At 42.1% G+C, this 27,637-nt stretch overlaps 2 protein-coding genes across 2 annotated transcripts; one reads left to right on the top strand and one right to left on the bottom strand.

The window, feature by feature from the left end:
- The first annotated feature begins 34 nt into the window (after nt 1-34).
- crlf3 (cytokine receptor-like factor 3) lies at nt 35-13,220 on the top strand. The gene is made up of 10 exons (XM_061065693.1): nt 35-147; nt 4,750-4,877; nt 7,921-8,128; nt 8,410-8,497; nt 8,582-8,759; nt 8,965-9,193; nt 9,309-9,447; nt 9,546-9,655; nt 9,909-11,955; nt 12,010-13,220. The coding sequence occupies exons 2-9, from the start codon at nt 4,761-4,763 to the stop codon at nt 10,175-10,177; spliced, it is 1,338 nt and encodes a 445-aa protein (XP_060921676.1). The 5' UTR covers nt 35-147; nt 4,750-4,760; the 3' UTR covers nt 10,178-11,955; nt 12,010-13,220.
- A 367-nt stretch (nt 13,221-13,587) lies between these two features.
- Nucleotides 13,588-26,839, bottom strand: LOC132995511 (polycomb protein suz12-B-like). The gene is made up of 16 exons (XM_061065518.1): nt 26,109-26,839; nt 25,066-25,112; nt 24,905-24,969; nt 22,247-22,315; nt 22,108-22,157; nt 21,922-22,007; nt 21,573-21,819; nt 20,697-20,799; nt 20,384-20,489; nt 19,613-19,787; nt 19,416-19,504; nt 19,156-19,299; nt 18,902-19,059; nt 18,529-18,727; nt 17,985-18,064; nt 13,588-17,736 (listed from the first exon to the last, which is right to left on the bottom strand). The coding sequence occupies exons 1-16, from the start codon at nt 26,248-26,250 to the stop codon at nt 17,253-17,255; spliced, it is 2,244 nt and encodes a 747-aa protein (XP_060921501.1). The 5' UTR covers nt 26,251-26,839; the 3' UTR covers nt 13,588-17,252.
- Nucleotides 26,840-27,637: the final 798 nt, after the last annotated feature.

Here is a 27,637-nt window from a genome sequence, read left to right as displayed (position 1 = left end):
TCTGATTGGCTGCTTCGCCCGAAGCCTCGGAAGTGTCATTTTTGGACTTGAGCAAAACTTCAGCATATCTTGTCGGTGGCGGTGGAGGGGCGACGAGCTGATTCACAACTTTCGGGAAGAAATGGCCACAAGATAAGACTCAAACAGGTACGTTTGAAAGCTTTTTCAACTGAAGAAGATAGACAAGTCAAGTCTGTTATTGTGTTTTTAGTAGTTTTTAAATATTTGCTGTTTCAAGCCTGATTCGGGTTTCATTGTCATTGGCAACAAGCTAGCACCAACTTTCCTTCACTATTATCATTGAAATAAGGCAACGAAAAACTACTCAAACATGAAGTTACATCGCCTCATAAAGCTGGCTAATTGTACCTTAAACAATTTAAACCTCTTTTATATAAACACAAACTCCCCTTACATTCATGTTGCTCTTTTTCAGTCCAGTTTTAAGATGTTATTGACAATTTACCTGCTGGTTCGTCTGTTATTATCATCAACCGAACTGCACTACAAATGTTGACATTTCATACATATTAATGTTTATATTTAAGCAACTTGTACACCGAATTAACTTAAATACATGACACATTATGGAAAAGTACTTAATTTAATTAGTATGTGATGTTTTGGTTGGAAAAAAGTAAAGTGAATTTGAAAATGTGAGATTTATGAATGGAGTCTGGTAGAAGTTCTCACACATACACCAGATTAATTTAGATTATGAAGTCTAAATCAAACAGTTTGAGTAGCTTTGGCATCCCATACACTACAACTTGATAAATCATGCATCTTGTATTTTTAATTATGTATTTTACATACTAATCAGTCATCTGCAGTGATGGTGGGTGGAGGTTTAAGATGATGAAAATAACTCAAAAATACGGAAGTGGTCTTGAGCGAGTTGAGACATGTTTTTGTGTTTTCTGCTGCTGCCTCTTCTTGTCTGCTCTAATAATAATGGAAATGTGCTTTTGCACTTGAGTGCCTCTCATAACTCTCATGTTAGTCAGAACATGTGTCGCATGCCTGAAGGAGATGCCTGCAGCCTCTTTGAACCTCCTGCCTGAGAAGATGACAGTTGTGGAAAGATGACACTTAACCACACGAGGAAGAATTCAAGAGCCTAACACATTTTAAAACCGAGTTAATTCAGTGTTTTTTTTAAACCTGTTTTCTTGATTTGACATGTAGTTAGCATTATGGTTATTAGTTTTTGTTTCTGTCCACTTATTATGTTAAATTCTGCAAAAACAGCCAGAGCATTTTATTTAAAAAATTTTACGAGGCACATATTTTCTGACATTGTCACAGACGTGTGAAAGAAAGCAGGACAGTAGGACATCCCCTCCACCATGCAAGTTGACCTAAATATTTTCAGAAACCCTGCTGCTGAATAAATATGCGTGGCTGCACATTTTCACATAAAAAACACACAAGACAAAAAAGAACAGTTATTTCGCTCCCTCCTGACCCACACCCATATTGTCAGAGATTTCGGTGTTATGAAAATCGGCTTGCCTGGCTAAGTGCCCGGCGTTCACTCTGAATCTTTAGTAGGTTTTTTTGGAGAGAGAAAGAGGGATTATAAACCACAGGATTAGAGTGATAAAGAGAGAGAGAGAGAGAGAGAGGGCTTTTTAGAGCAAAAATCTGTGTTGTGGGTGGGTGTTAATGTCTGCAGTGTTTGTTAGCAGAAAGAAAAAGTAATGAGAGAAAGAGGGCGTGAGGAGTCATATCAGTGTGTGCATGTTGTTTATGTCACTGCATGCATGCATAATTGTCTTTGCATTGATATGTGCATAAATGCATGCACTAGATCTTAACAAACAATCAGCTTTGTGTTTGTTTTGTGATTACAGTGGTGAAGAATTAAGGAGTTGTATTTATCGTTGTCAATCTCAATTTTTGCGACTTGTGCTCGCCTTCAATCCAGAGACAGACTTCAGCCCACCGACACGTATCTGTAATCTTTAGTCACCAGATCCAGATTATTCAGACTGAATATAATCAACATATCACCACAAAGAAAGATCAGATTCAGGGGGCGGCAGTATCGGGTCGCCGGGAACAGAAGGTCCCCGCTTCAAGTCCCTCAATAAGGAAGGGGGTCTGATTGCTGGAGAGGTGCCAGGTCACTTCTCGAGGACTGCAGAGGTGCCCCTTGAGCAAGGCACCGAACCTCCAGCAGCTCTGACGCGCTCCCTGCCTCGCAGCCACACTGACAGGTCTCCATTAGTGAATGTCCACAGGTCATGTTTGTGCGAGCGTGCGTGGGTGTATTTCGGGTTTCAAGTTTCTCAAATAACATTGCGTACATTTTTATCCTGTTGAAAAAGTTGTTCAACGTGAAACTCATCTCAAACCTTTGTGGCTTTGGTTCAAGCAGACGATTGATCTGTCAGTTAGCTTACCGAGAGAAAATGACTCAGAGACTATCTTGAAAATCATTTATTTAATTTAGTCATGAAGCAAACGATCTGTACTCCCATTTATCCCTCCACGTTTTCCCATATGTAGCAATCTGTCCTCCTAATCAGTCAGTCAAAATGAACGTTCAGTATAAGGTAAATAATAGTAGCAGCGTGAGCGTCCACATCATTTTGATTACTGTGTAAACTGTAAGTGTCAGAAGCATGAGGCCTGTCAGTGACTTCCTCTTATAGCTGTAAAGGAAGCGTAGCTTTACCGCGGGGGGGGGGGTTGTTTCAACACTGAACATTCAGCTCTGACGGGGACTCAGCTTGGTATTAGACTGATCTCATATAAAGGTGATTGATACACCTGCAGGGTCAAGTCACCAGATCCAGATCCTCAATGGCTTCTGGGTTTTTGTGAAAAAAGTTTGTCAAGAAGGTGTTTTTACAAGCCTTCATTTTCTTTGGGAAGACTTTGAAGTCCACCTGAAGATTTGTTGCAGCATCTTTTTTTTAAAGTCCTGAATCTATACTGATGCCTCACGGTTAAATATGAAGAGATATGGAGCAGAAACCTTTTAGAGTTTTTGTCTAAAACCACAAAAAAGTACTTTTAAAAGTAATTTTATCACTTAATAAACTCTGTTCTTGAAAAAGGTCTTTGAGTCGTATTGTTAAAGATTTTAAGTTGTGAACTGAACTTTTGAACTTTCAGTCTAATGTTGTAGATAAGCTCTTCGTATTGACCACAAGCATCAGCGCAGCAGCATCAGCGTTATTTATTTGAGTGACCTTTGATAAAAGTAGGGCGTCACAGGAATAGCTTATTAAACTGATACCTGCCAAGAAAAACAACAGGTCGCCGAGTATATTCTGGGGGTCAGTGATGCTTCATGAGTGCTTTTAGGTATTTTATGTGATGAAGGTTCATGTTGTATCCGAAGGGGGGGCCGCGGTGTATTTTGATTCTAACTCAACAGTAAAGTTATTTTGTTAGCTGACTGGTTGACTTGTTGCTGGCTGGTAGGAAGTGGTTTGAAGTTGTTTCTTGCCACACATCCTCTGCAGGAGAAAACACTCACACTGTACTATGATTTCTACCTCTGCACACTTTTTAGTGTGCAGAGTGTCACCATGCATCATTTTGATTGTAGACATTGTAGAGCATCCTTCCACCAAATCATCTTGTTTGATTCCTTCAGCAAAGGTTCAACTAATCCTGAATTCTGCCCTCTGTGTGTCTCAGTTCAGTTTTTAATTAAAGAGGCTACAGCGACAAATTCTAGATTAGGATGCTTTCAGGGTGGCTGTGGCTCAGTTGGTAAAGTCGGTCGTCTCTCAACTGGAAGTTTGGGGGGTTCGATCCCCAGCTCCTGCAGCCACATGTCCGAAGTGTCCTTGGGCAAGACACTTAACCCCAAATTGCTCCCGCTGGTCACTTCACATAGCCACCCTCTACCAACCATGTGTTAAAGTGTAGGTGTGACCTGCGGTGTAAAAGCGCTTTGTAGTAGTCAGAAGACTAGAAAATAACTATTCAAGCTCAAGACCATTTCTTCCTTATGCATGTATTAGCGATGCTTTTACACTGTTTTGATGCACTCAGGTGAAGCTCAAACTATCCATCAGCAACATCCAGAATGATTGGTGCTGATGTAGTATAGTGACAAGTGACATGTTGCAAACACAAGTTTTGTGTAAAACATGAAAAACAGCAGAAAGACATAGAAGCTGTCCTCATGGTATTATTGAATAATTCAATCACAAATTCTCATATCCTGTTGGGCCTCCTTGGAAAGTATTGTTACCTCTAGTGTGGCTGCACGATATGGTCAAAAACTCATATTGCATTTATTTATTTATCTGTCAGGGACAATACATGTAGGCATGGTTACATGTTATTAAAGAGCAACCAATGCAATCTGTACATAGGACTTCTAGCTTTGGCTAATCTGCAATCCGTGTCCCTGGTCACAGTGGATGATAACATTTTGCATTACAATTTTAATTTTTGCTTGACATGTTTTGGTTGAATATAAAACACTTCTAACTGAAACTGTTTGCATGCATTTGTCATTATGAACATAGAGATAGCAATTCTTTAAACAAAGGGAGACGAGATAATTTTAATAATCATTTTAAGGTTGATCACAGAAACTCTGAGACTATGAAACTGGTTCTTCACTCTGCGTTATTTTGTCTCCTGTTTGAAGGTTACACCGTTTGTAAAGATTGGTGTTTTCTGATACTTTTCGCTTCAGGTTTTGTGTTTGTTCTGAGGTCATTCTGTCTCTTGTGTGGATTTTACATTTTAAATATCCGTCTTTGTGTGCGTCAGGAGGCGGGAGGATGTCTGTGGAGGTGGACTTGTTGCTGCAGGAGGCGAAGGAAAGCATCGAGGCGGCCCAGAACTACCGCAGTGAGCTCCAGCAGCGCCTGAATGGCCTCAACCAGGCCCGCAAACAGGTACCGCAGTCTGCCCACACCTTCTACACACAAAATGTACCCAACAGGACCGAGAGCAGCACTATATGTCTATCTCTCCGACCTCTTCACATTCACACTCTCTCTTTATTTAACCAAGCAGGGGCAGTATGAAGTGTGTTGACCCCTGACCCGACAAAGTCTATACTCTCTCTCTCTCTCTCTCTCTCTCTGTCTGCTATCTCTTCCTTCCTCCTGCTGTCTAGATCTACCCCTCCAGCTGCTCACAGTAAACAATGCTGCTATTTCCTGTTGCTAATATCAACAGGCAGAAAGAGTTAGAGGAGAGATGAGATGAGGGTAAAAGAGGAGACGGAGCAGAAGAATCGTTAGATCAGATTTAAATCCAACAATGAAAGACGTGCTCAAAGATCGATATTATGAACAACACTTTGCTTTGAGGACTGAGGACGCCATGATGCAAGAAATATAACAAACATGTTCAACTCAAATGTGAAATCATGAAGACTTTCATTTAAATTAGATACCATTAATAAATGAACAGTCTTTAAGTCAGTAAATTTGATGATTAAAGCAAAAAGAAACAAAGATTCTGGATCTATCCAGACATGAGATGCCACCTTTTTGGAATTGATTATAATAAAAGTGTGTGAGGTTTGATTACCAGACGGACTTACAACTTATCAGTTAAAATGTTGAGACGCATGTTTCTTACTTTCTGCTGATTGCTTAGAGCAGAATTTACATTTGGACGTATGTGAGCCGCTTCATTGGAAGGTCAGGTATGCACTTCATTTCATATGACAGAACACCAGTCAGAGAATGTGAACCCAGCTCCGATACAACTCATGTCGTGTGATTAGGGATGTTCCTAGGAGTCTAAACACACACACACACACACACACACACACACACACACACACACACACACACACACACACACACACACACACACACACACACACACACACACACACACACACACACACACACACACACACACACACACACACCCACAGAGTAAGTCGTTCCTCTCCCCACCCAGTCCCAGCTGCTCCATCACACTTTATCTCTTTGCATCGACTTTGTGCCGGGGTTTCTTTCCCATAACCCCCTTCTGTCCCACAGCAGGGATGACTCAGCACCAGACTGAAGGAATACAGGAAACACACACACACGCAGATACACACACTCACACACACACACACACACACACACACATTAGAGGAGATAGCAGAGTGTGTGTGTGTGTGTTTGAAAAACTCAGACAATGCTATCACTGCTGCATCTCGTCTTCGGAGGAGTCGTCGTACAAACATTGGCCTGCGCTCAGATCAGCTCCTCCCGTGTCTGACCGTCGTTTGAATGATGTCCGCTCATATTTTTAGATCGACTATTATCTCACCGACACAAAAATATCGATCATCGGCCGTCTGTGTCGCCCTGATAGTCGTCAGGAAGTGATGCGCTGGGTGTCTCTGGTGGAAAACGTCCTGTTTCTGCTACACACACACACACACACACACACACACACACACACACACACACACACACACACACACACACACACACACACACACACACACACACACACACACACACACACACACACACACACACACAGAGTCCAGTGTGTATTCTTCGACTGTGGTGTGTGTTTTTATTTTCATAGTCATGCCGTCGTCGCTTTATCTGTTTCCTGATATCTCTTTATCGTTCTTACTCATTGTGTGTGTGTGTGTGTGTGTGTGTGTGTGTGTGTGTGTGTGTGTGTGTGTGTGTGTGTGTGTGTGTGTGTGTGTGTGTGTGTGTGTGTGTGTGTGTGTGTGTGTGTGTGTGTGTGTGTGTGTGTTCTGCAAAGAGGAACTGAAACCAGAGAGGGTTCCTTTAAGTTACTTTTCTTTTAGCTTGTGTTCGGTAGGAGCAGAGTAGTTTTGAGGTTTTCAAAACGTTCGATACTTCCATATTTGATTCCATGTGTTAAAAAAACGATATCCTCTTATTGGCAGTATCAGAAGGTACCTAAGCTTTTAAAAAAAAAATACAGACCCTCAAGCATATTTAAAACCTAAAAGCTGCTGCAAGTGAAAAAAGAGAGCACTGTCTGAATAGCAGAATCATGTTGCCGATGTTGTAACAAGTTGCCAACTTGTGAAATGTAGACATTGTGCAGCAGCATGTTTGGGTAGTGAAAAGAATATTTCCGTAACAGGATGCCTAGCAGTTCTTTTTTTTAGCCGCCGTGATATGAAATCAGGTTTCGATATTGTTAGATTTTTTGAAGTGTATCAACATCCTGATCTACTGGAAGCTCTAAATGTGGCTCAATCTGCCTCTTAAAATACAACTTAACTTCTTTCTTTGAGCAAAGAATGGCGCCTCTTGTGCTGGCCCCGAGCTCAGTTTCAAGGGCTTCAAACCTGTACTCATTGTTGCTAGGTTACGAGGAAGAAGTGACATTGACGAGTGTGGCGTTCCAAAATTTGAGCAGTTTTCAACTGAGAGCGTTTTCTGAGAGCTGAGGGTGTTTTTGTTTGTTTTTGTTTTAGTTCTGAACTACAGGGGTTTGTGTTGAAATGGACACAAGTACTAAATTACTCACTTTGAATCAAACGCATATCACACAGCGCTTCCTGAACTTAGCAGGGAAGAATTGAAGATGTTGTTGTTGATTTGCTTTTTGGTAGATGTCATGTCGCTGTGCTCGCTGAAGCAGAAATGTGCAGAAATCTCTGACACGTTGAAGCTACGACACAAAAAAATAAATAAACAACAGGAAAAAAAACTGTTTGGATTGAAATGTAAATAGACCGTCCCTTGACGCTGGTCGATGTCATTGTTGGAAAGTTTATTCTGTATGTGTTTACATGCACCATGCATTTATCAACGAGACACACTGTGACTGTCTATTTAACAGTTTGTGTTTCTAACTGTTTCTAACTTTGAATTATTCCTTATTGTCTTGGATCCACCTGTACATACTTGACTGCTAAATCGTTGCAGAATGATGATTTGAAATACCAGCCTGCTAAGTTCAGTTTCCTACCTCCATCCTCACTTTTAGGTCCGGGGCAGCTCGGGTCAGGCGAGGGAGACGCTCCGGAGGCACTTCACGGAGCTGCAGGCGGCAGCGGGGCGGCTTTTGACCGAGCGACTGAACGCCCTGCTGGCTGAGGTGGACACCATCGAGGCGGACAGCGTCAAACCGCTGGACGACTGCCAGAGCCTCATCGAGCACGGGGTGGGCCAGGCGGACGAGCTGCTCAGAGAGGGTCGGTCCCAGAAGAGCAACATTTAAAGCATTTTAGAATTTATTTAAAATAAAATAAAATCCCAGCTAAAAGCAGAGCGGTATTGGCTCAGTGTTTGTAAGAAGATCACATTTTGAACTTGAGATTTTCTTCAAATTTCTGACTTCTTTCTCTGAACTAAGAGCTAAAAAGACTAATAACTGAGGATGAAAATCGTTTTAATTTATAATTTGTGGTTAAAAAGCACTCTCCCTAAAAACAATCATAATCCATAGTCACACATGTTGTTTGTGTCTCTACAGGAGAAGCAGCTCTGCGTTGTGGTCTCGGGGAGAAGGAGGACAAACTGGGCAGTTTCACCAAAAAGGCGATGCACATCCAGCTGGACAGGTAGGACAGAGACTCTCTGTACGTATCCTGTAAAGGTACTTTTCAGTGCTTACATGTTTCTAACAGTTTGTGTGTGTGTTCCAGTCTTCCAGAGGTTCCAGCGTTGGTGGACGTGCCGTGTGTTTCCGCCCAGCTGGACGACTCTGTGCTCGGGCTGCTGAGGGAGCGAGTGTCCCGCCACGGCTCCGTCTCCTCTCACCCGCCCGCCCAGATCGACGAGCTGCAGGAGAGACCGGGCAGCATCTTGGTCCGCTGGTGTAAGGTCAGAGAAAGAACACTCTGAGTGGTTACATAGAAAAAATATAGATTACATTTTAGGTAAACAATTTTACAACTTTTGATACTGAAAATATTTAATCCTCTGATGTGATGATGTCATAGTTCTGGGTATATATCTTACATGAAACTTGTGAAAAATTAGTGTGTTTGATCATGCCGATGTTATCATTCCTCCACGTGTTAACTAGGTGGATGAGGACTTTGCAGTTGCAGATTATCGGCTGCAGTACCGGCGGTCGGGCAGCGGGGGGAGCCAGTACGAGGACGCCTACATCGGTCGGGACTGCGAGTTCCTGGTTCTCCACCTGGACCCTCACACGGACTACCTGTTCAGGGTCTGCGCCCGCGGGGAGGGTCGCACCGAGTGGAGCCCCTGGAGCATCCCACAGACCGGCTACACCACGCTCACACCGCACGGTAGGACAAGACTCCGCCCACTCTTGAAGTCTGGTGCACACAGAGCTGCAGGAGCCTCATTTGTCAACAGAGCTGTCAATCATGGTGTGTGTGTGTGTGTTCTGTCGTCATGCAGAGTGGTGTCCGGGCACCGAGGGCTACATCCTGAGCAGCAGGAGAAACATCGCTCTGAGGAATGACTCCTCCCAGTCACGCTGCCCCGCCCTCTACTCAAACGCACCCACCTACTTCTGCGGGCAGACTCTGACCTTCAAGTACGCACACACGCTTCATCCGAGCACTGATTGTAGATTTCTGCAAGAGGTATTTAATGTCTCTCTCTCTCTCTCTCTCTCTCTCTCTCTCTCTGTAGGATCACTGCAGCAGGTCCCACGGATCGGAGGGACAGCCTGGGCGTGTGCGTGGACAGCAAGGGGGCGGAGTCACTTCAGAGGGACCAGGCTGTCTGCATTTCCACCAATGGTACGCTGACACAGATATGAGTGTAACCTTTATTTAGAGATAGGACAGTGTGAGAGAGAGAGAGTGGGAAATGACATGCAGGGAAAGGAGCCACAGGTCGGATTCAAACCCGGGACGCCCGCTTGGCGGACTAAAGCCACACTAACCACTAGGGTACCGGCGCCCAGTTGATTTAGTTTTTTAGGTGTACTGGAACAAAAACATTCATTTCCTGACTCTCTCCTCTGCTGCTGTTTTGTGTGTCGACGTTCAGGCGCCGTCTTCGTCAACGGTAAAGAGATGACCAATCAGCTGCCGGCCGTCACCGTGGGCTCGGCCGTTACCTTCGACATGGAGGTGGTCAACCTGTTCCCCATCAGCAACAACAACACCCCGAGCGAGGGCGGGCACTTCAAGCTGAGGGTGACCATCGGCTCGGGGAACAGGGAGGTGGTGTTTGATTGGCTGGTGGATCAGGCGGTGGACTGCCTCTACTTCGGCTGCTCCTTCGTCGGCTGCGGCTGGAAAGTGCTCGTGTTTTAACGGCCTCAGCGAGCGGATCCTTTTAAAGTGCTGGAGCTTGAAGACACCCGCAGAGGCTCAGTTTTTCTTCTTCTACTGTTTCTGCTTTTTACACCTGGAAACAACCGGACACATCTGTTTTTATCCAACCTGTGAACTTCAAGCTGCTTCAAAGGATTCATTAACGAGAGGAAAACTACACAGAAAGATTTGATTTTTTTAAAGAGGAAGCTTAACTTAACCAGAAACAGCGTTTTAATTTCTCTTTTCAAAACCGCCAAATCCCATTCATAAAAAAAAAGGGATTTTACGCATCAGAACACGGGAGTTGTTTGTCTACCGCTGCCTCGATCTGTGAGCTCGATAACGGGTTAGATCAAATCCAACAGAATATTATCAAAGGCATAACTCAGAAGAAAAAATTACCTTATATAGATGAGGAAGCAGGAAGAGGGTCGTTGTTGGCGTCTCAGAAATAATAAAAACTTCTACAGTTAGCTGTTGGACTCAGTCATCATGGTTGCCATGGTTTCTACTTCTTCTTTCTGCTTCCTGGTGGATTTGCAAACAAAATCTCACATTCGATTCTTTTGAATACTTTTCGATACCTTGTGTTTAAAAATGAAACAATTTAATTGTCGATGGAGGGAAAAGTTCAGAAACTTTCGCCCTATGTTCAGTTAAAGCTGCCATGTACGAAAAAAGAGAGAGAGAGCGAGAGAGAGCGAGCGAGCATACGAACACACGTACACAACATGCCAATAATTCTTGGTCGTATATAAAAAAAGAAATGACCAGATAAGGAGTTCCTAGGACTTCTGTTTTTGTTCCTGTGGTATCGTAACAGGTGTCGATACTGTTAGGTTTTTACTAGAATAGAATAGAAGTTGTCATGACAACCCTTCTCCTCGTCGCCTTGTTGTCTTGTGTTTCTATACATTTACGTAGAGAAGATCGAAGCCTCTCTGGAGGGAAAATGTGACAATTCATGCTGATAACTAATTTTTCTTTTTAATGATTTATTTTTTTGGCTTTTTATGCCTTTTATACGAGACAGAGTCAGAAATCAGAGCGAGAGAGAGAGAAAGGGGTCAAAGGTCAGACCTGAACCCGGGCCGTCTGTATGGAGGACCGCAGTTTACAGTACATGGGGTGGTGGCGGTGCACACCACCGACCAGGCCACCGGCGCCCCCTAGCTTGATATTTTGAGACTCTTTATGAAACTCTGTCAGAAGGACGGTAAGAGATCAACAGTCTGTGACCCAACAACAATCGTCCAGCTCTTCAGGAAGCCAAAATGTAGAACTGATCTGTGTCATCACGTTTTATTCGCTCTGAAATGGATTCTTCTCGGGCCTTCTTTAGAGGTTAGCCATCGTTTACAGCTTCTTCTTTTTTTTTTTTTTTTTTCATTGTCTGTCGTGTTACGTGGATTCAGTTGGCTGTGACTCTCTATGCAATGTGTTAGTGTAATAAAAAACACAGCCGGCAGAGGCCACAGGATCATAGGTATGTGTTAGTGAAGCAGCAGAAATGCAAAGACAGACCGTGTTACAATCTTCTGCTGCCTCCTCCAGGAATCAACCTGCAGAGAAACCAATCACTGTGAAAGTCACTCAACTACACATGTCGTGTGTTTGTCTTCTTAAAGGGACAGTTCAGCAAAAACAACAAAAACGTAAACAAACCGGCCTGAGTGTTTTATCAGTCTGCTTTAGTGAAACGCTTCAGTAAAGTTTCTGTTTTATCACAGAAAACTCCACAAAGAGTGAATACGTCTCCGTATTTTAAAATATTTGTGTGTCATCCAGGAGGGCAAAGTCACAAATTAAATGTACTCACCAGCCATCAGGTGAGGGAGGACATCACAGGTGCCAGGAAACCTGTGACCTCGCTCCTCGGGAATCTATCCGTATCATCTTTTATCTTTAGAAAGAAACAATCATTCAAAGTGTTGTGAAACTGAAGAAAGTGTTTTTTTCATTTGCTGAACTGTCGCCTTTAAAGTAATCAAACTGTTACTCTGAATGATATTTACACTTTTGCATCGACGATCATCCTCACAGTATTCACTCAATTTTCCACTTTTAGTTTACGTATGAGATGACATTAGCTCGATGTCGAAGTGATGGTTATTTATAAATCTGTGAGGAACGATGATTCAGCCTCATTTTGTCGCGTTATTATTAAGAGTGTAGCGTTAACGGTTTCTGTGATGTTGCTAAAATAAAGTGTCAAAGATGAGAACGAGCATCGCTGAAGTAAAGCTGGAGATTCAGATAACCTTCAAATGATCACATTTAGTTCATCGTTAAGTTTCTGATTCAGGATGGACGAGAATCGGTCTGAAAATGACGAGGCTGGCAGACGATTTTTAAAAAACAAGCGCTTGCAGATTCGTCTGGCTCCCTGCACACAAACGTTTGTTTACTTGTGAAACTTTGAAATGAGAAAAAAAAGACTTTAGGTAACAGGAAGCTTTCAGGAGACTCCTTCAGTCACTTTAATATATTTCAGAGATAACGTAGAAGCTTCATCGTCCACATTTCGACCAACAAACATCTCTTGGTAAATGTTAAATGGACTTGAGCTTGTGTAGCGCTTTTCTAGTCTTCTGACCAATCACCGCTCGTCACACTTCCACATTCACACACTGACGTCTGCTACTTCAAGTGACCCCTTCAAACACATTCACACACTGCCGACGAAGCAGCAGGAGCAACTTGGGGTTAAGTGTCTTCTCCAAGGACACAGCAGACATGTTGCTGCGGGATCGAGACGTTTTTCTTGTTGTCCAGCTGATCTGAGGTCAGCATTTTGTCGGTGTTGGGGGGGGGAGTGGGACCCTGGAGCCGTCCAGTTCATGGTACAGAATTCCTCAAACCAGTGCACACAACTTGACTTGAGGTTTTTTTTTCAGGTAGAAGGAGGGGGAAAAAAACTGTGTTCAATGTTTTGGGGGTCAAAACGGTGACCCCTGCTGGATACACTCATGAACTGCATCTGATGTCACTTCTGTCTTCTGTCATTTTTTGGTGAATAAAATAAAGTTTTTGTAACCTGCTCCCTTTTTCAACTCAGTTTGTAACATAATTCAGCCTCGTCTGTTATGGTCAGATCACAGCGAGCTACAACGCTGCACTTTGAGTGTGACGCAAGAGGTAGAGAGCAAGCAGGGAGAAAGGGAGGCTGTGATTGGTTCATCAGATTGGTACCTCTTCGCAGACATTGGTAGAAGTTTTTACAGGCTTACAACTGATACAAATGACGGATTTTCTTTGTTCTTTGAGGTTTTACTCATTACTAATGGCGATGAGATCACAGGAACATTAAACAATCAAAAAGAACAAACATGTTCTTCCTTGGAGGTTATTTCAAATGGGTTTTTTTTGCGCTTACTCCTAGGGAAAGAAAGAGACCGTGTCAGCGATAATGGTACAAAGTTGATCTTTTAATAGAAAACCATTTTGACTCGACTCAAAACGTTCCCGTTCATCAAAGCTGTTTTTTTTTTTTACATAAATCGTTGAAGAGAAAGTTTCTGTATTCCTGACATGGCTCCTCCCATTTTGTGCAAAATGCTGCTGGTCTCGTGTGAAAGAATAAAGTCAAACAAAGATCAGGAGAAACATTGCGTTGTCTACGTCCTAAACAACATCCTTCAAACTGATGTAAAGCTTTAAAAGAGTCACAAATGAATCCAACACTTCAGATCGGACCTCTTCATTCTTTCTGCTTCAGTCCCAGCAGGAACGTCCGTCCTGACTGCTGCAGGATCTCACTGCAAACAAAAAAGAAGTTTGCAACATGCAGCAAAGAAAAAAACTAAAACCCCAGCATGTGGATGTTGTGCTTTCGGTCTCACTGAAACTTGAGATCCCGTCCAGGCAGTGAAAGCTTTACAACTTATTTACAAAACTAAACCGGAGAGGCGAGAAGAAATCTGCAACGAAACGATCCCCTTTGGTGTGTGAAATACTGAACTACTAAACCTGCCAGGTGGTGCTCAGGTTTTCAGACAATCCTAATCAATACGCTGGTTTCATCTCACAGGGTTTGACTTTGACAGCGTAAGGTGCAGAACCAAAATGAGAGGGAGAAATAAACCAAACACCTGCAGAGAAATCTATAAAAATCAACCTTGTGTCGATGTTTTCACCTGGATGTGTGTGCTGTGCGGGCTCCGCCTCCTCTGAACGTGCACAAGCAGCTTTTTTTTTTTTTTTTTTTAAATTGCATGACTCATTTCTCAAATAATCAATTAGGTAACTAAGCAGAGAAATAGAAGAGTAGTGGTTCCCAGAGACCTTAATGTTTGTCGTCAAAGATTCTTATAGAGATAATAAACAGATCAGAGTTGAATTTTTCCGTGTTGGTGTCAGTTTCTAGATGAAAATATCAAGTTTATGTCCATTCCAGCTTCAGAAATGTGCAGGTTTGCCTCCTCGCTTTTCCTCTAGGTCAGTAAAGAAAGGTGATTTTGTATGTTTTGGGAAGAAAGAGAAGCAATATGAAGACAATGCTTTAGGACTCTGGGAATCTGAAGGGACTTATTTACACATTTTATAAACATTTCTAAGTGTAACAGATTAATTGATTATACAGATAATTACTCAATGCAGCCCTTAGTTCAAATAAAGGCAGACATTTTTTTTTTTACAAAGCACCTGAAGAGTCCATTTCTGTAGATCGTCTTCTTGTAAAAAAAAAAAAGAAAAACTTGCTGGTTGGTGAGTGCTGAACCTAAAATCAAACCGATCTTCACTTCTCAACTGAACCTGTACAGAGACTTTACTTCCACACGTTGACCGAGACTGATAACAGAAAGTTTTGCATCGCCGAACTTTCAAAATCAAAAAATGTTGCCCCTTCGGTTGTGGCCTCTTAAAAGGGGGGCGGGGCCTTGTTGTTCCTGAAGAAGAGGAGGAGGAAAAAATCCCGAGACAGATTTTGATGAAGTCAGAATGCGTCTGTGATCGCTGTCAGAAAAGGAGCAGCGAGGCTTCTAGCACCAGAGATGAAACCTGCAGCGGAGGTGTTCGTGTCTGAATGTGCATAAAGAAATGAAGTGTAAAAGACATAAAGATCCTTAAATTGGATTACTTAAGTCGAGGGCTGATCCAGAATTCTGAAAACACTGGTCTGAGGTGATTTTTCACTTACGGAAAGTCCTTAGAAAACGAGCAGAGTAATAAATATAAAACGATCTGTCAGGGCTGTCAAACGATAATATGTAGATAATCGGGGAATAATCACATGTTTAAATCCATTATTTTGCATTTCAAACGAGTTCTTTTTGCTTTTATTTTGAAGGTCTTTACTGTCTTAAGTCAATGATACTTTTCTTCTTTGTTTGGATTTAAACCTGCTTTTATTTTGAAATAAAATAAGGACTATCTTACTTCTGGTATGGATTTAAACCTGCTTTTATTTTGAAATAAAATAAGGACTATCTTACTTCTGGTATGGATTTAAACCTGCTTTTATTTTTTAAATAAAATAAGGACTAGCTAACTTCTGGTATGGATTTAAACCTGCTTTTATTTTGAAATAAAATAAGGAATAACTAACTTCTGGAATGGATTTAAACCTGCTTTTATTTTGAAATAAAATAAGGAATAACTAACTTCTGGAATGGATTTAAACCTGCTTTTATTTTGAAATAAAATAAGAATATCTAACTTGTGGTATGGATTTAAACCTGCTTTTATTTTGAAATAAAATAAGGACTATCTAACTTCTGGTATGGATTTAAACCTGCTTTTATTTTGAAATAAAATAAGGAATAACTAACTTCTGGAATGGATTTAAACCTGCTTTTATTTTGAAATAAAATAAGGAATAACTAACTTCTGGAATGGATTTAAACCTGCTTTTATTTTGAAATAAAATAAGAATATCTAACTTGTGGTATGGATTTAAACCTGCTTTTATTTTGAAATAAGGATAGAAGGCTATGACATTAACTTAAACGGGGAAAAGGAACTTGTCATGTATGTTAAAGTAAATAAAACGGCTCGAGTCAACGGTAAAAAAATGAAACGATTGAAGTCATGAGGTCGATATGACCTTTGACTCATCAGCTGAGCCGTCTGGTAGTTAACGCTTTACCGCTGACAGCCCTTCTGTCTATACATACCAGAGATCAGATGGACATTAGAGGGCGACACTGCGGCAGAGTTCTGGCCTCTTCGTGTCCACTGTTGTTGTTCAGAAAATGTAAGAAGACTGAGAGATAGAAACTGTACAAGCTGCTCGATCAGAGCCCTGAAGAACCGTACCGGTATGTGTGATCAATAACTGTGGTAATAGTTAAGTAATAAAGAAAACCTTTGGTGCAGCAAAGTCCAACTGACGGGTGCTTCAGGTCCAGAAAAACAAAAACACAAAGGAAATGATCCGTTCTTTAGTTTAGATTAGAGACAGAACGTTTTGGAAAAGCTGCAGCAGATTTCTTCAGCCTGCAGAAGTGAAACAGGTCGCTACATTCTCCCCATGGTGACCTGCGACTGATCAAACAACTTCCTGTTTGTGGCACTGATGGACTTTACTAGTCATCTGAACAATAATACAGAAAGGTTCTCTACAGTTTCAGACCTTTTTGTTAAAGTGTGGTTGATAAATGAGAGGAAAGAGAAGCAATCTGACGCAGCATTTAATAAACTTTTTGGACCCCAGATTATGTCGGATGAAGTTAAAAACACACCTGTCTGCAAATCCGTCCCCAGACTGAAAGCTGAACTGATTCTGGATTTGTCCTGTAATGTTGGTCGTTAATAACCTGATGGGTTGACCTCAAAGAGGACCGGATGTGGCAACTGGAGTTTTGAGCCGGTTATATCTAGAACACAATACAAAGAAAATTACAAAAGATTTAAAGATTTCGCTTCAGTTTTTTCTAATTCTTTCCAGATTTGAAATTTTGAGAAATGCCTCTGAAGCCTCTCTTGGATTTAAATTTGTAAAAAAAAAAAGAAAAGAAAAAGAAAACTAGCGACTTCATCGTGTTTCTGCCCTTCAAAATAAAATCCCTGCAGAGATGTAGACCGTAGATTCATGACTCCCAGCTCTGTTTTCTAGATCAAAAAGTCCTGCTCACAGATCTTCCTGGATTTCCGACTTAGCATTTAGCATTTTAGAATCCGAATCAGATTGAGAGCGTTTCCGTTCGGTTATGGGCCTGCTGGTCACAGCTCCTCCCTCCTCCTTCTCCTCCTGATGCTGGTTTCCGGTCTTCAGGCAGCCCTGATTAGTCTCTTCGCTGCAGGGTTTGTACTCGACCGGATCGAGATCTGGATCCGGATCGGGCTCGGGCTGCGACTCCACAGCCGTCTCCCAGTCCTCCTCCTCCTCCTCTTCCTCTCCCTCGTCCTCCCCTCTGTGTGTGTCTCTCTCGGTGCCGAGGAGGCGGAGTCTGGCCATGGCCCTGTCGATGGTGAGCGTGCTGACCAGGTTGAAGTCGTGCATGCTGACCATGTGCAGCAGGAAGTTGCGGCAGAGGTCGTGCTTGACGATGTGTTCGCCGTAATGATCGGCAAACACCAGGCAGGCGTGGTTCATCTGGTTGTCGGCTATGAAGCTGGAAGAAAAGAGGGAGGAGGAAGTTTAACACATGAACGCAAAAGATATTTAAAAAAAGGCATTATTGAATCATGGCTGTTGAGAAGCCAGCGAAATGTCCTGTACATTCAGTGTGTTTTATATCATAAAAACACAGCAGGTGTCCGGTCAGTATCTAAGGCTGCTAACTCTCAAACCTCAGCTTATCAAGTGCAGATTGATAAGAGGGAACAATCTAGTTGGACCTCATGTCTGCTTGATACACACCTGTGCTTCATGACGTGGAGGTTCCACAGCTTCATGATCTCCTTCTCCCCCTCGTTGACGTCAGTGAACTCCTCGATTTGCTGCAGAGAGAGCAGAAACGTTATGGATCGACTTTCATGGGTACTCGAGAGATCGTTGAGGGGAAACCTTTATTTACAATGACACCGAGTCAGTTACAAGACAGATAATAAAGCGAGAAAACAGATCGATAAAAGGCCATTAAAATTCACCAAAACAAAGGCCTAATTTCTACAAAAACATCAGAGTAATGGGGCGCTGGTGGCGCAGTGGTTAGTCCCCATGTATGGAGGCTGTAGTCCTCAAAGCGGGCGGCCCAGGTTCAAATCCAACTTGTGGCTCCTTTCCCGCATGTCATTCCTACTCTCTCTCTCCCTGATTTCCAGCTCTATCCACTGTCCTATCTCTCCAATAAAAGGCAAAAAAGCCCAAAAAGAAATCTTAAAAAAAAAACAAAAAAACATCAGAGTAAGGTAGAGCAAATTACCTACACACGAGGTGTAGAATAAAGTGGGTTTGTCCTCACCTTAGTCGTCTTCTCTTGGAGCCAGTCGGGCTCTCCCTCGTCCTCGCTGTCCACCTCCATCTCCTGAGGCCGCAGCGGCACGCAACTGTCGCTGTGGAAGTAGAGGCGATTGTGACCGCTGATGAGCGTCCTCTGCTGCTCCTGATCGCCGTCCTCCGACTCCAGAAACTCAGACAGACTCGGCTTCGTCCTCTTGGCTCTGAACAGAAGGACATTTACAAAAAGCGGTTCGTTACAGGATGGAAAAAAAAAAAGAAAAAAAAGATTTCCACCCTGAACGACTCTGAGATGTTGCCACTTTTATCTGGGATTACTGACAGTCGATAAGGTTGAATAAAAGAATAAAAGCAGAAATAGGAAATGTTTGCCGTACCTGCAGGTGAGAACATGCGTGACCGCCGTCCTCTTCACCGGGCCGTTCCTGCTGAAGGCGAAGCCCGGCTGGTTGTGGATGTCCTGAGGGTTTCCTGCGTACGATCCGTCGTAACTCTCGTTGATGGAGACCTCGATCTTGGCTCCTTTAGGATGAGGCTGACACAGATCGGGAGAGCGAGGAGTGAATAACAATCACAACAATGGCGCTCTCTGCACACACACACACACACACAAGATGGGAGTGTGTCTCACCACGTAGTTGAAGATGAAGCGGGAGTGAGACAGCTTGAGGTGTTTGATCAGACTGTAGAGCTTCCTGCAGTTCAGCGTGCACCACGGACAGTGGAGGTCGTCTCTGGCCTCGGTCTGCTGCCGCGTGTTGTGGTTGTACTGGAACTGAACGGGGAAAACAGACACGACATGAAGTACTCTAAATAAAATGTCCCTGGCTCACTGTAACTTCTCTTGACTTAAGCTAACATGATGTGCACGAGGCAGATCCAGGATCAGACCTGGTAGAAGATGCGTAGTTTCTGCCGTGGATCCGCTGAGATGAGTTCTCTCCTGGTTTGCACGTCGGTGTTTACGGTTTCTTTAACATCTGCAGCACAAAAAGGAAAAACACCCCCGACCCCTCGTCAGTTTGTCTGGTGCTGAATATTTGTTTTTTTGCAGATTTCTTCCTCTTTGTGCTGCTGTGTGGACTCACCGTTTGTTTGCGTGGCTCTCAGGGTGCTGGGTCTGCTGTCCTGGTTGGTCTCAGAGTTGCGGGTGGCCAGAGGTTTAGCCACGGGGGCCGTGGAGCGGTCGGAGGAGTCGGTGGTCCAGCGCAGCGTGAACTGGAGGGTGGGACCCTGAGAGAAGCTCTCGAACGGAGGCAGACGCTGCAAAAACACAGGAGCAACATGTTACACGGAGCAAGCTTAAACGCCTTGTTGTGAACATGAGCAACAGCTAGACTAAGATCCAAATGAAGGGCAGCAATACAAATTCATCTGAGGTGTTTTATGAAATGTTTTTTTTAAATCTGAATATCCAAAATTGTGCTTTTCTACATTTGATTTGCTTCTATGTGTCGAGCACTTTGCAATTAGGATCTTAAATAGATCAATTATAGCTATACTCATTCTGAAGTTTTATTATTATTACATTAGTTTGTATTATTGTTCTAGTGCTTCTGCAACGAAGGGATTCTTAAGAAGTTAACCGGCTTTCAGTGTATCTGATATTTGATCAAAATATTCACTCGTTTACAGAGAGCTTTTTGAGTGTAATAAAGAAAAGAAAATGTTTAGAGAAGATCTTGTAGGGGCATTAAAAGGACACAGATTTTAAAAATATCAAATGTGTATCTTGGACGGATTCATTTAGAAGAAGAAAACCTTCTGTGTACTGTCATATAACATCAGATGTACAAGACACCAGGATTTCACCAGCTGCTTCCTGCTTCATGCTTTAAACAGGTAAGTCTGGAACACACCTTTCCGTCCAGGATGGTCTCCCAGGTCGCCCTCTTCTTATTGACCGGACACTCCTCCATCTCTTGCATAGACACCTCGTACTCCCCATCCAACAACTGCAGACGTCTGCACACAGACAGAACGTTTCACAACATTATGAGGTAAATTACAACATAATGTTCTGCAGCGAAGATAGAACAGTTTGTAATTTTCCTTCTGTATACACACTGAAGAAGAAGAAGAATGTCACAGAAAGAGTAAATATATCTCAAAACCTCTCGTACCTTTAACCTTTAACGTATTGGATAGGACATGTGTGTATGTGAGCTTCACCTGTTTTTATCAAAGACTGTCATCTGGGCCACAAATGTGGTTTCTCCCTCGTCCCTGAGAGAGGAGCTCCTCCTTTTCCTGTTGATCACTTCCTCTGTAAAATCTATAAGAGACACATGAGGACACAATGTAGCCGTTATTAACCACACACACCGCGTTAAACACGGCTTGATCAGAGTATTAATATTTTTTTATTTTGCAGTTTCGGCATCATTTCTACCAGCTGTGACATCGCTGTACTCACAGATCGTAGCTTACAAATCAGAATATTGTGATGAGAGTTTATTAAGTAATTCTTGAAGTATTCTATTTTTCTTTACCATGAACCAGATCTCTGCCAGTGGAGAAACAATGAGGTTGTTTTTCCAACATGTCTCTTTGCAGAAACAATAACCACATTAAAACATGTGGTTACCTCATCACTTAAAGCTCCTGTGTCTCTAAAAACTATCATTCAATGATGTCACCATATCTGATTAACTGAAGAATAGAAAACACCTTAAAAAGGTAGCGTGCAGGATTCATGTATTTTATTTAACCCAGTGTCAAGTTTCCCCACTTTTCACACTTCTTCTCTTTACTTTTTTCACTGCTGTCTGACATCATCCTGCTGATTTTATTCCCCTGTCCAGTTCTTCTTCTAGCTGTTTGACTTATGGTCACTTTACCCTCATTCATGAATTAAGTGACCCCATGAGAGCCATGAAGTGGTGACTTAGTCTAACTGGAAGGGGAATCTGTTTAGAGCGCCCTGTTCTCTCTTAATTAAAATATTTATATTTGGTACCTGTGATTCAATAATTGTATCACTGAAGTCAGGACGGGGTTATACTGCTGTGTTGATATTTTGTAGCAGATAAAATGTCGTCTTCTCACCTCTGTTGTGGTGATTCTCTCCGTTGGTCAGGCCGTTGCTCTGCGTCCAGGAGCACCCTGGCCTCGACACCCTGAAGAGCAGCGAGTAGGACTTGACCATGTGAGAGTTGCTGGGTTCAAACTCGCTGCTCGGAACCAGCAGGGAGGGGAAGGAGCCCGGCTTGGCCTGGACTCCAGCTCTCGTGTCTGGGTTCAGGGGAACCTGCTTCTTCCCTGTGGGGACCTGCTTCACCGGGCAGCTCACATCCTGAACGGGGCGGCAGGAGGAGATGTGCGTGGTTAAAAGTTTTATCTGAAGTCTGATACATTCCCTCTTTTTGTTTTTTTTCCACATACTCATCACACTCACCTTCCTCTTCTTGTGACAAACTTTCACCAGCAGCACCTCCAGAGAAACAGAGTTCTGCTCGTTCTCACAGTCCTGAGACGGCTTCCCTGAGAGGACCACGACACAAAGAGGGACAGAAACGTTCCTGAGTCAGTGCAAAGACTTTATCTGAAAAAAAGAAAACGGCGCCGAGAAGATCAAACTTACCATCTTTATGAAAGAAGCCGGTGAAGGTGAGCTGCAGATTAGAGGCTAAGCTGCGGAAAACAAAAACACACATGGTTGGTTCATCTCTAAATCCCAGTAAGAGATGGTTTCAGTGGAAATCTGCGGGCCGACGGTTTACCTGTGAGTCTCCGGTTCTCCTCTCATCTTCTCCACTTTGAACAGCAGATTGTCAACCTTGGAGCTTTTCCTGCACATGCACACAAACAGCAGGGGTTACTGAAACAGGCGGTTCCTACGGGAAGAAATATCAGATTACACTGAACATGAGCAGATTTCTATCCTGAGATAAATCAGAGCCAGAATGGACTGAGTTCACCGACTACATGATCTGCTATAAATGAACCGTAAGATGCAGCGTTTTGTGTAAACTTCAAACAGCATGTTCTCCTTTGTGTGTGTGTGTGTGTGTGTGTGTGTGTGTGTGTGTGTGTGTGCGTGTGTGCGCCAGCCTGAAGTCAAACAGAAAGCATTGCACATGCCACACCTGGATCGTATTGGAGCTTTTTTTTGGAGCGCATGTAACTAACAAACTCACATAAATCTGTCCCGACGTCAACCTGAGCGCAGGTCTAATGAGCTCATGTAACTGAAAACACCTGTGAGGCTGTGCAGGGCCTTCACATCAAAAACAAGGAACTTCCACTGCGAATCAAACTGCACAGCAACAAGTAACAACCTCCAGCAGCACGATGCATTCAGCATTAATCCCTGGTGCATTGTTCTGTAACGTTATGGTCATTATTTTTTATTATTCTTCAGGATTAAATTGCTGCTTCTGGTCATTTTGTTAAACTCATTTCAGCTGCTATCCAACCGCACTTCATGTAACCAGCACGTGCAATAATATATCATATGTATCTTATTTCTTTTTAAAGGTTTTTTTTATAAGCCTTTTATGTCTTTATTTGAAGGATGGGTTAATTGATAGAGTCAGAAATCCAGGAGAGAGTGGGAGGCGACGTGCATGAAGGGAGCAACATCTTGGCCATATTTTTAAGTAAGAGAGTAGACATATTCATAAGGCAAAGGCCAGTACCTGTCAGGGTTTTGACTCTTCACACTCTTAATCCCTTCTGAACTAGTTTGAGCTTCAGATTCGTATTAAATGAGTACCTGAACATTGATGGCATTTCATCCAACTTCTTTGTTTCCTTTAGTTTGTCTGTGTGGTTTTTGACTTTTTTCTGAATAGTTTGAAACTTTAAAGTGGGGTGTAGTGAGTTCATCTTATCATCCTGAATCACAAGCAGCGTTCCATGTGACCACAGCATGTGGCACGACGAGTGCAGCAGAAAGTGAAACCGAGCTGCAAAAGTAGGGGGCTCCTGGTACGCTGCCTCCACTTCAAATCAGGAATAAAGCATGAAATAACGGCTGCCAGTCCTCAAAACGGTTCTGTATTTCAAAGAGGAGGAAGCACCAGTCTGAGGACTACATGACCATATAAGGACTGGGAAAAGAAACTACAACTTCTTGAGTATCTTTATTGATAATCCTCACAGAAACAGTCTGAAGAAGATAGATTGGATTATGAGAAATAAATGTTTCTCTGGTTTATTAAATGTAAACAAATAAGCTGGAGGCTTGAGTCTTATTTTAAAGACATGAAGCAAAACTTTTGATTTCCTTTAATCTGTGGTTTTCAGTTTGTATGTTTCCGAGGCTTACGGGATGTGCTGCAGAAAAAACTTAACAGAAAAATATCTACAACAAGAAACATTTATCTGGAAAATTAAGAAATACTGTTGCTACTGTAAGATGGAGATGAAGTTTTATTTTATAGATCTTTATTTATATTTGATGTACTTTATTTGATTTAAGGCTAACTTCATTTATATTTTTAGGGATGCATTAATGCATCGGTTCAACGTCGGTATCGGACGATATTTGGCCAAACAATGCGGCATGAACTGATGCCAGTAGTACCCTCAATCAATGCTGACATCTAGCACACCTAACTACTGATTCAAAGACAAGGATTTGTTATTGAGTAGATGAAGTCACCTGTTGAAGAAACTTGTTTTAATTGTCAAACATGAGAGGAAATAGTCGCGACCTGAGGCAGTCTGGCACCAGAAGAAGTCGACATATTTCAACAAAAAAGTTTGCAGAACACTGCCCAAAAAACCTGCAGACAACATACAGATACACTAATCTAAATACATGAAATACTATTAAAAATAGAGATATAAAAGTCAATATTCTATCAGCGCCTTCTTAATGTGAAGTAGATGTTTTAAAAGATCTATCACCACCATTATCCTCTTTATGACACGATAATGCAGCCCGAGCTTTAAACAAAGTAAAATGCATAACCTGGCTCCAGTCCTCCTTCATAATGTTATCACACCAAACTGCAGACCAAACCACAAGCAGCCCCCATGTGTATTCTGTTCAACGTCTGTATGCAAAGCAGCCTAACTGAAAACGTCTCATACCTCAGCTTGAACTGATCCATCCAAGCCCCCGCCTACAGCAGCCGGCACGTCGGTTAACTTTCACTCCACATAACACTTCACCTGCTTTCTAAGAGGCAGCCTGCTCAACACCAGCTTTAGATTTAACGTACAGTTATTTAAACTGAGAGGATAGAAATCAGAAAAGGAGCACAGGGAGGAGGATAACTTTGGACAAACATGATCTGCTAATCCTTAAAAGTTTTCTAACACATTCACCTCCAGATTTGATTTTTTTACACAACTTCTCGAAGTGCTGAAAACCAACTTGAGGTCACACAAAACAGCTTCAGTCAGGAAGAGTGTTTTTTTTTTCTTACCTTTTGGCGTTATTCCTTGAGTTTCGGTGGGACATATAGGTGAGCGTCCTGTGCAAGAATACGGGCTGAAAGGTAATAAACATTCAGTGTTACTCTGCACTTTCACATGCCGACATTAAAGAATACATTCGGGCAGGTAAATTATATGGAGGGACACTCACAGCGATCAAGTTCCTGGTGCGGAGGAACCTGTAGATCTGGGTTGGCTCTGAGAACAAACGTCATGAGCACATTACTTGTTGATTCATTCACAGCCAAAAACCAAACAAAAAGCATAAAGCTTATCACGAGTCAAAGATTGTTTAAACATTACTCATCTGCAAAGTCAATACAGAATACATCTGCAACTTACAATATCATTTGCCGACCTTTCTTTGCTATACATTAGAACAGAATTACTTTACTGATCCCAAACTGGGAAACTATTCAATATAACGGTGAGTAGACAGACAAATGAAGTGATCATGAGTGCAGGGATAATTAGTCAATTTAACATGTGCAGAACAGATTACAGTACGGAGAGACAGATATTATCATGATGACAGTTCTCATACAGAGGTATTATAATGTTGATAGTAGTTTCTCAGACAAAATAAGACATTTGAAGATATCAAATTGTGCAGCTGAGGTAACTAAAAAAATGTAATTTATACATTTCACAGTCCAGATGTTTGATTAAAATCTCAATCATCAGGACAGCTGGGAAGAGCTATTGCACTTTATCAGGTGTTACTGTCACAGAGACTTTGTTTGTCTTACTTGTTCTGCACATTTCTATACCATTTGTGGCAATGTGGAATATTACTGCCCAAGCCTGGTGTTTTCTATGTTTTACTATTCTTCTTTTTGTGTTCACATGATGAAAACTCAATAAAAGACATTTGAAATATAAAATCACAATCACAGATTTATCAATAAATCCTTTCGTGCTGCAATGTTTGGTACACTTTCAAACAAGTGCAAAACAACAGAAACAAATGTGTTCGTGTGGAAATTCACTTTATTTATTTGATCTATTAGAATTTGTATTTATTTAAACATGCAATCAGAACCTAAAGACTTTCAGCTACAGAATCACAGCAATGCAACATGTGCAGTATTTGGACACTGGGTGTACCATTCAAATGGCCCCTCGACCTTCTTTAAAAAAAAAAAAAACTCTGATGCATGATAAAAGTGTAAATCAATAAGAGGAGCTACTCACTCTCAAAGGCCTGCAGGAACAACTCGTGGTCGGCTTGAACGAGTTGCATGTTGGGCTTCTTCGCTGCAGCCGCCGCGGAGGAGGACGGCGGGTACACCCCAGAACCAAACCCCGCCGGGAGGCTCTGCTTCTGTGGAGCCATTACCGACAAGAAACTACAAACTAAACTGTCCCACAAGCAGATGTATGATGAAAAAAACCAAAAGATGTTTAAAAAGAGAGAAACTCAAGTCCTCTTCCTTTGTCAAAACAAAAGAGCGGCGTTCAGAGGAAAACTAGCCGAGCAGCAGAAACAATGCTATCTCTTCATTTTACAAGCGACTTATATACATTTTAAGTCTTCCCTTTGGTGCGTTGCCATACGTAGAATATTTCGTTTTCGTTCAGGGAGTCGGTGTAACCCGTTACGGAGGTCGGCGAACAGGTTTTGAAATGCGCGAAACGAGATATCAGCCTCCGGCGAGCTGACGCGGCTCGCTAGCTAACCGGCTAACTTCCTTAGCCAGCTAGCGACAACCCCGGGGCTAACTGACTAGCATCGTCTGCCTCTTTGACATTAGTAATTACGACTTTGAAAGTTCACGCTAAATGACAAGTGATTCAACAAAAAATAAGCACACGTTTCAAAGGCGTCGATGCCATAATTCGGCGTAAATTCGCACTATATTACTCCTAGCGTCTCTTGGCAGGACGGGGTTAGCGGTAGTGGAAAGCGCCGCTTAGCAACACAAATGTTACCCGGAAGTATTTTCAAAATAATTTGTGATTTAATTTTAACTCCTTTAAATGCCACGGTCGCTTAGTTTTTCTTTATAATTTTAGTAATGTGAAGATTAAAAATTAATTTACATTTACAACACTCCCTTCATTGCTCGCATATTCCCTGTAAATATATTAGCTACTGGGTGTATACTTTTATTTTGAAGGCATAGTTAATTTGAGTTCCTCGTCGTCTTCATTGTGACTTGACAAATGTATGATGCAGCCTCCGCTTGTGTTGAAAGATACCGCCTTCTAACAACTTTAACCAATCAGCGTGCTTATGAGGGAAACCCCGTGATCTCATTGGTGGACACTTTTTTGGCTGGCCTCGTTGTAAAAACTAGAAGCAGGAGGTGTAGGCAAATTTATTTTTGCCGCCTGCAACATTTAGCAATACAATTAAATACATTTACCGGTTAACAATAAAGGAAGGATATCTTTCAACCTTTAAAAATACATTTCATGTGCCCCCCCCCCCTAAAAAGAATACATCCAGAAATCAAAAACTTAAAAATCCTAATAAAAATTGTAATTCCCTCACATTCACAAATGAATTGTATTATCAAATAGGAATCTCAATAGAAAATTATTATTAATTAGGATAACCACATGTCTAGTGAAAATTATTCTAATTTTTTATTTTTTTAATGTGATCTTTTAAAAAAGAGAAGTGCAGAAAAATAATCAAATTGCATAAAAAAAAGATTGAAAGGGAGACTTCCATAAAAATAATAATAACAAGACCACAAGATGAGCTTGCTACTGCC

This window comes from Labrus mixtus, chromosome 20 (genome assembly GCF_963584025.1).
Source record: "Labrus mixtus chromosome 20, fLabMix1.1, whole genome shotgun sequence".
Classification (NCBI taxonomy): domain Eukaryota; kingdom Metazoa; phylum Chordata; class Actinopteri; order Labriformes; family Labridae; genus Labrus; species Labrus mixtus.
This window is presented reverse-complemented; position numbering and strand designations above follow the sequence as displayed.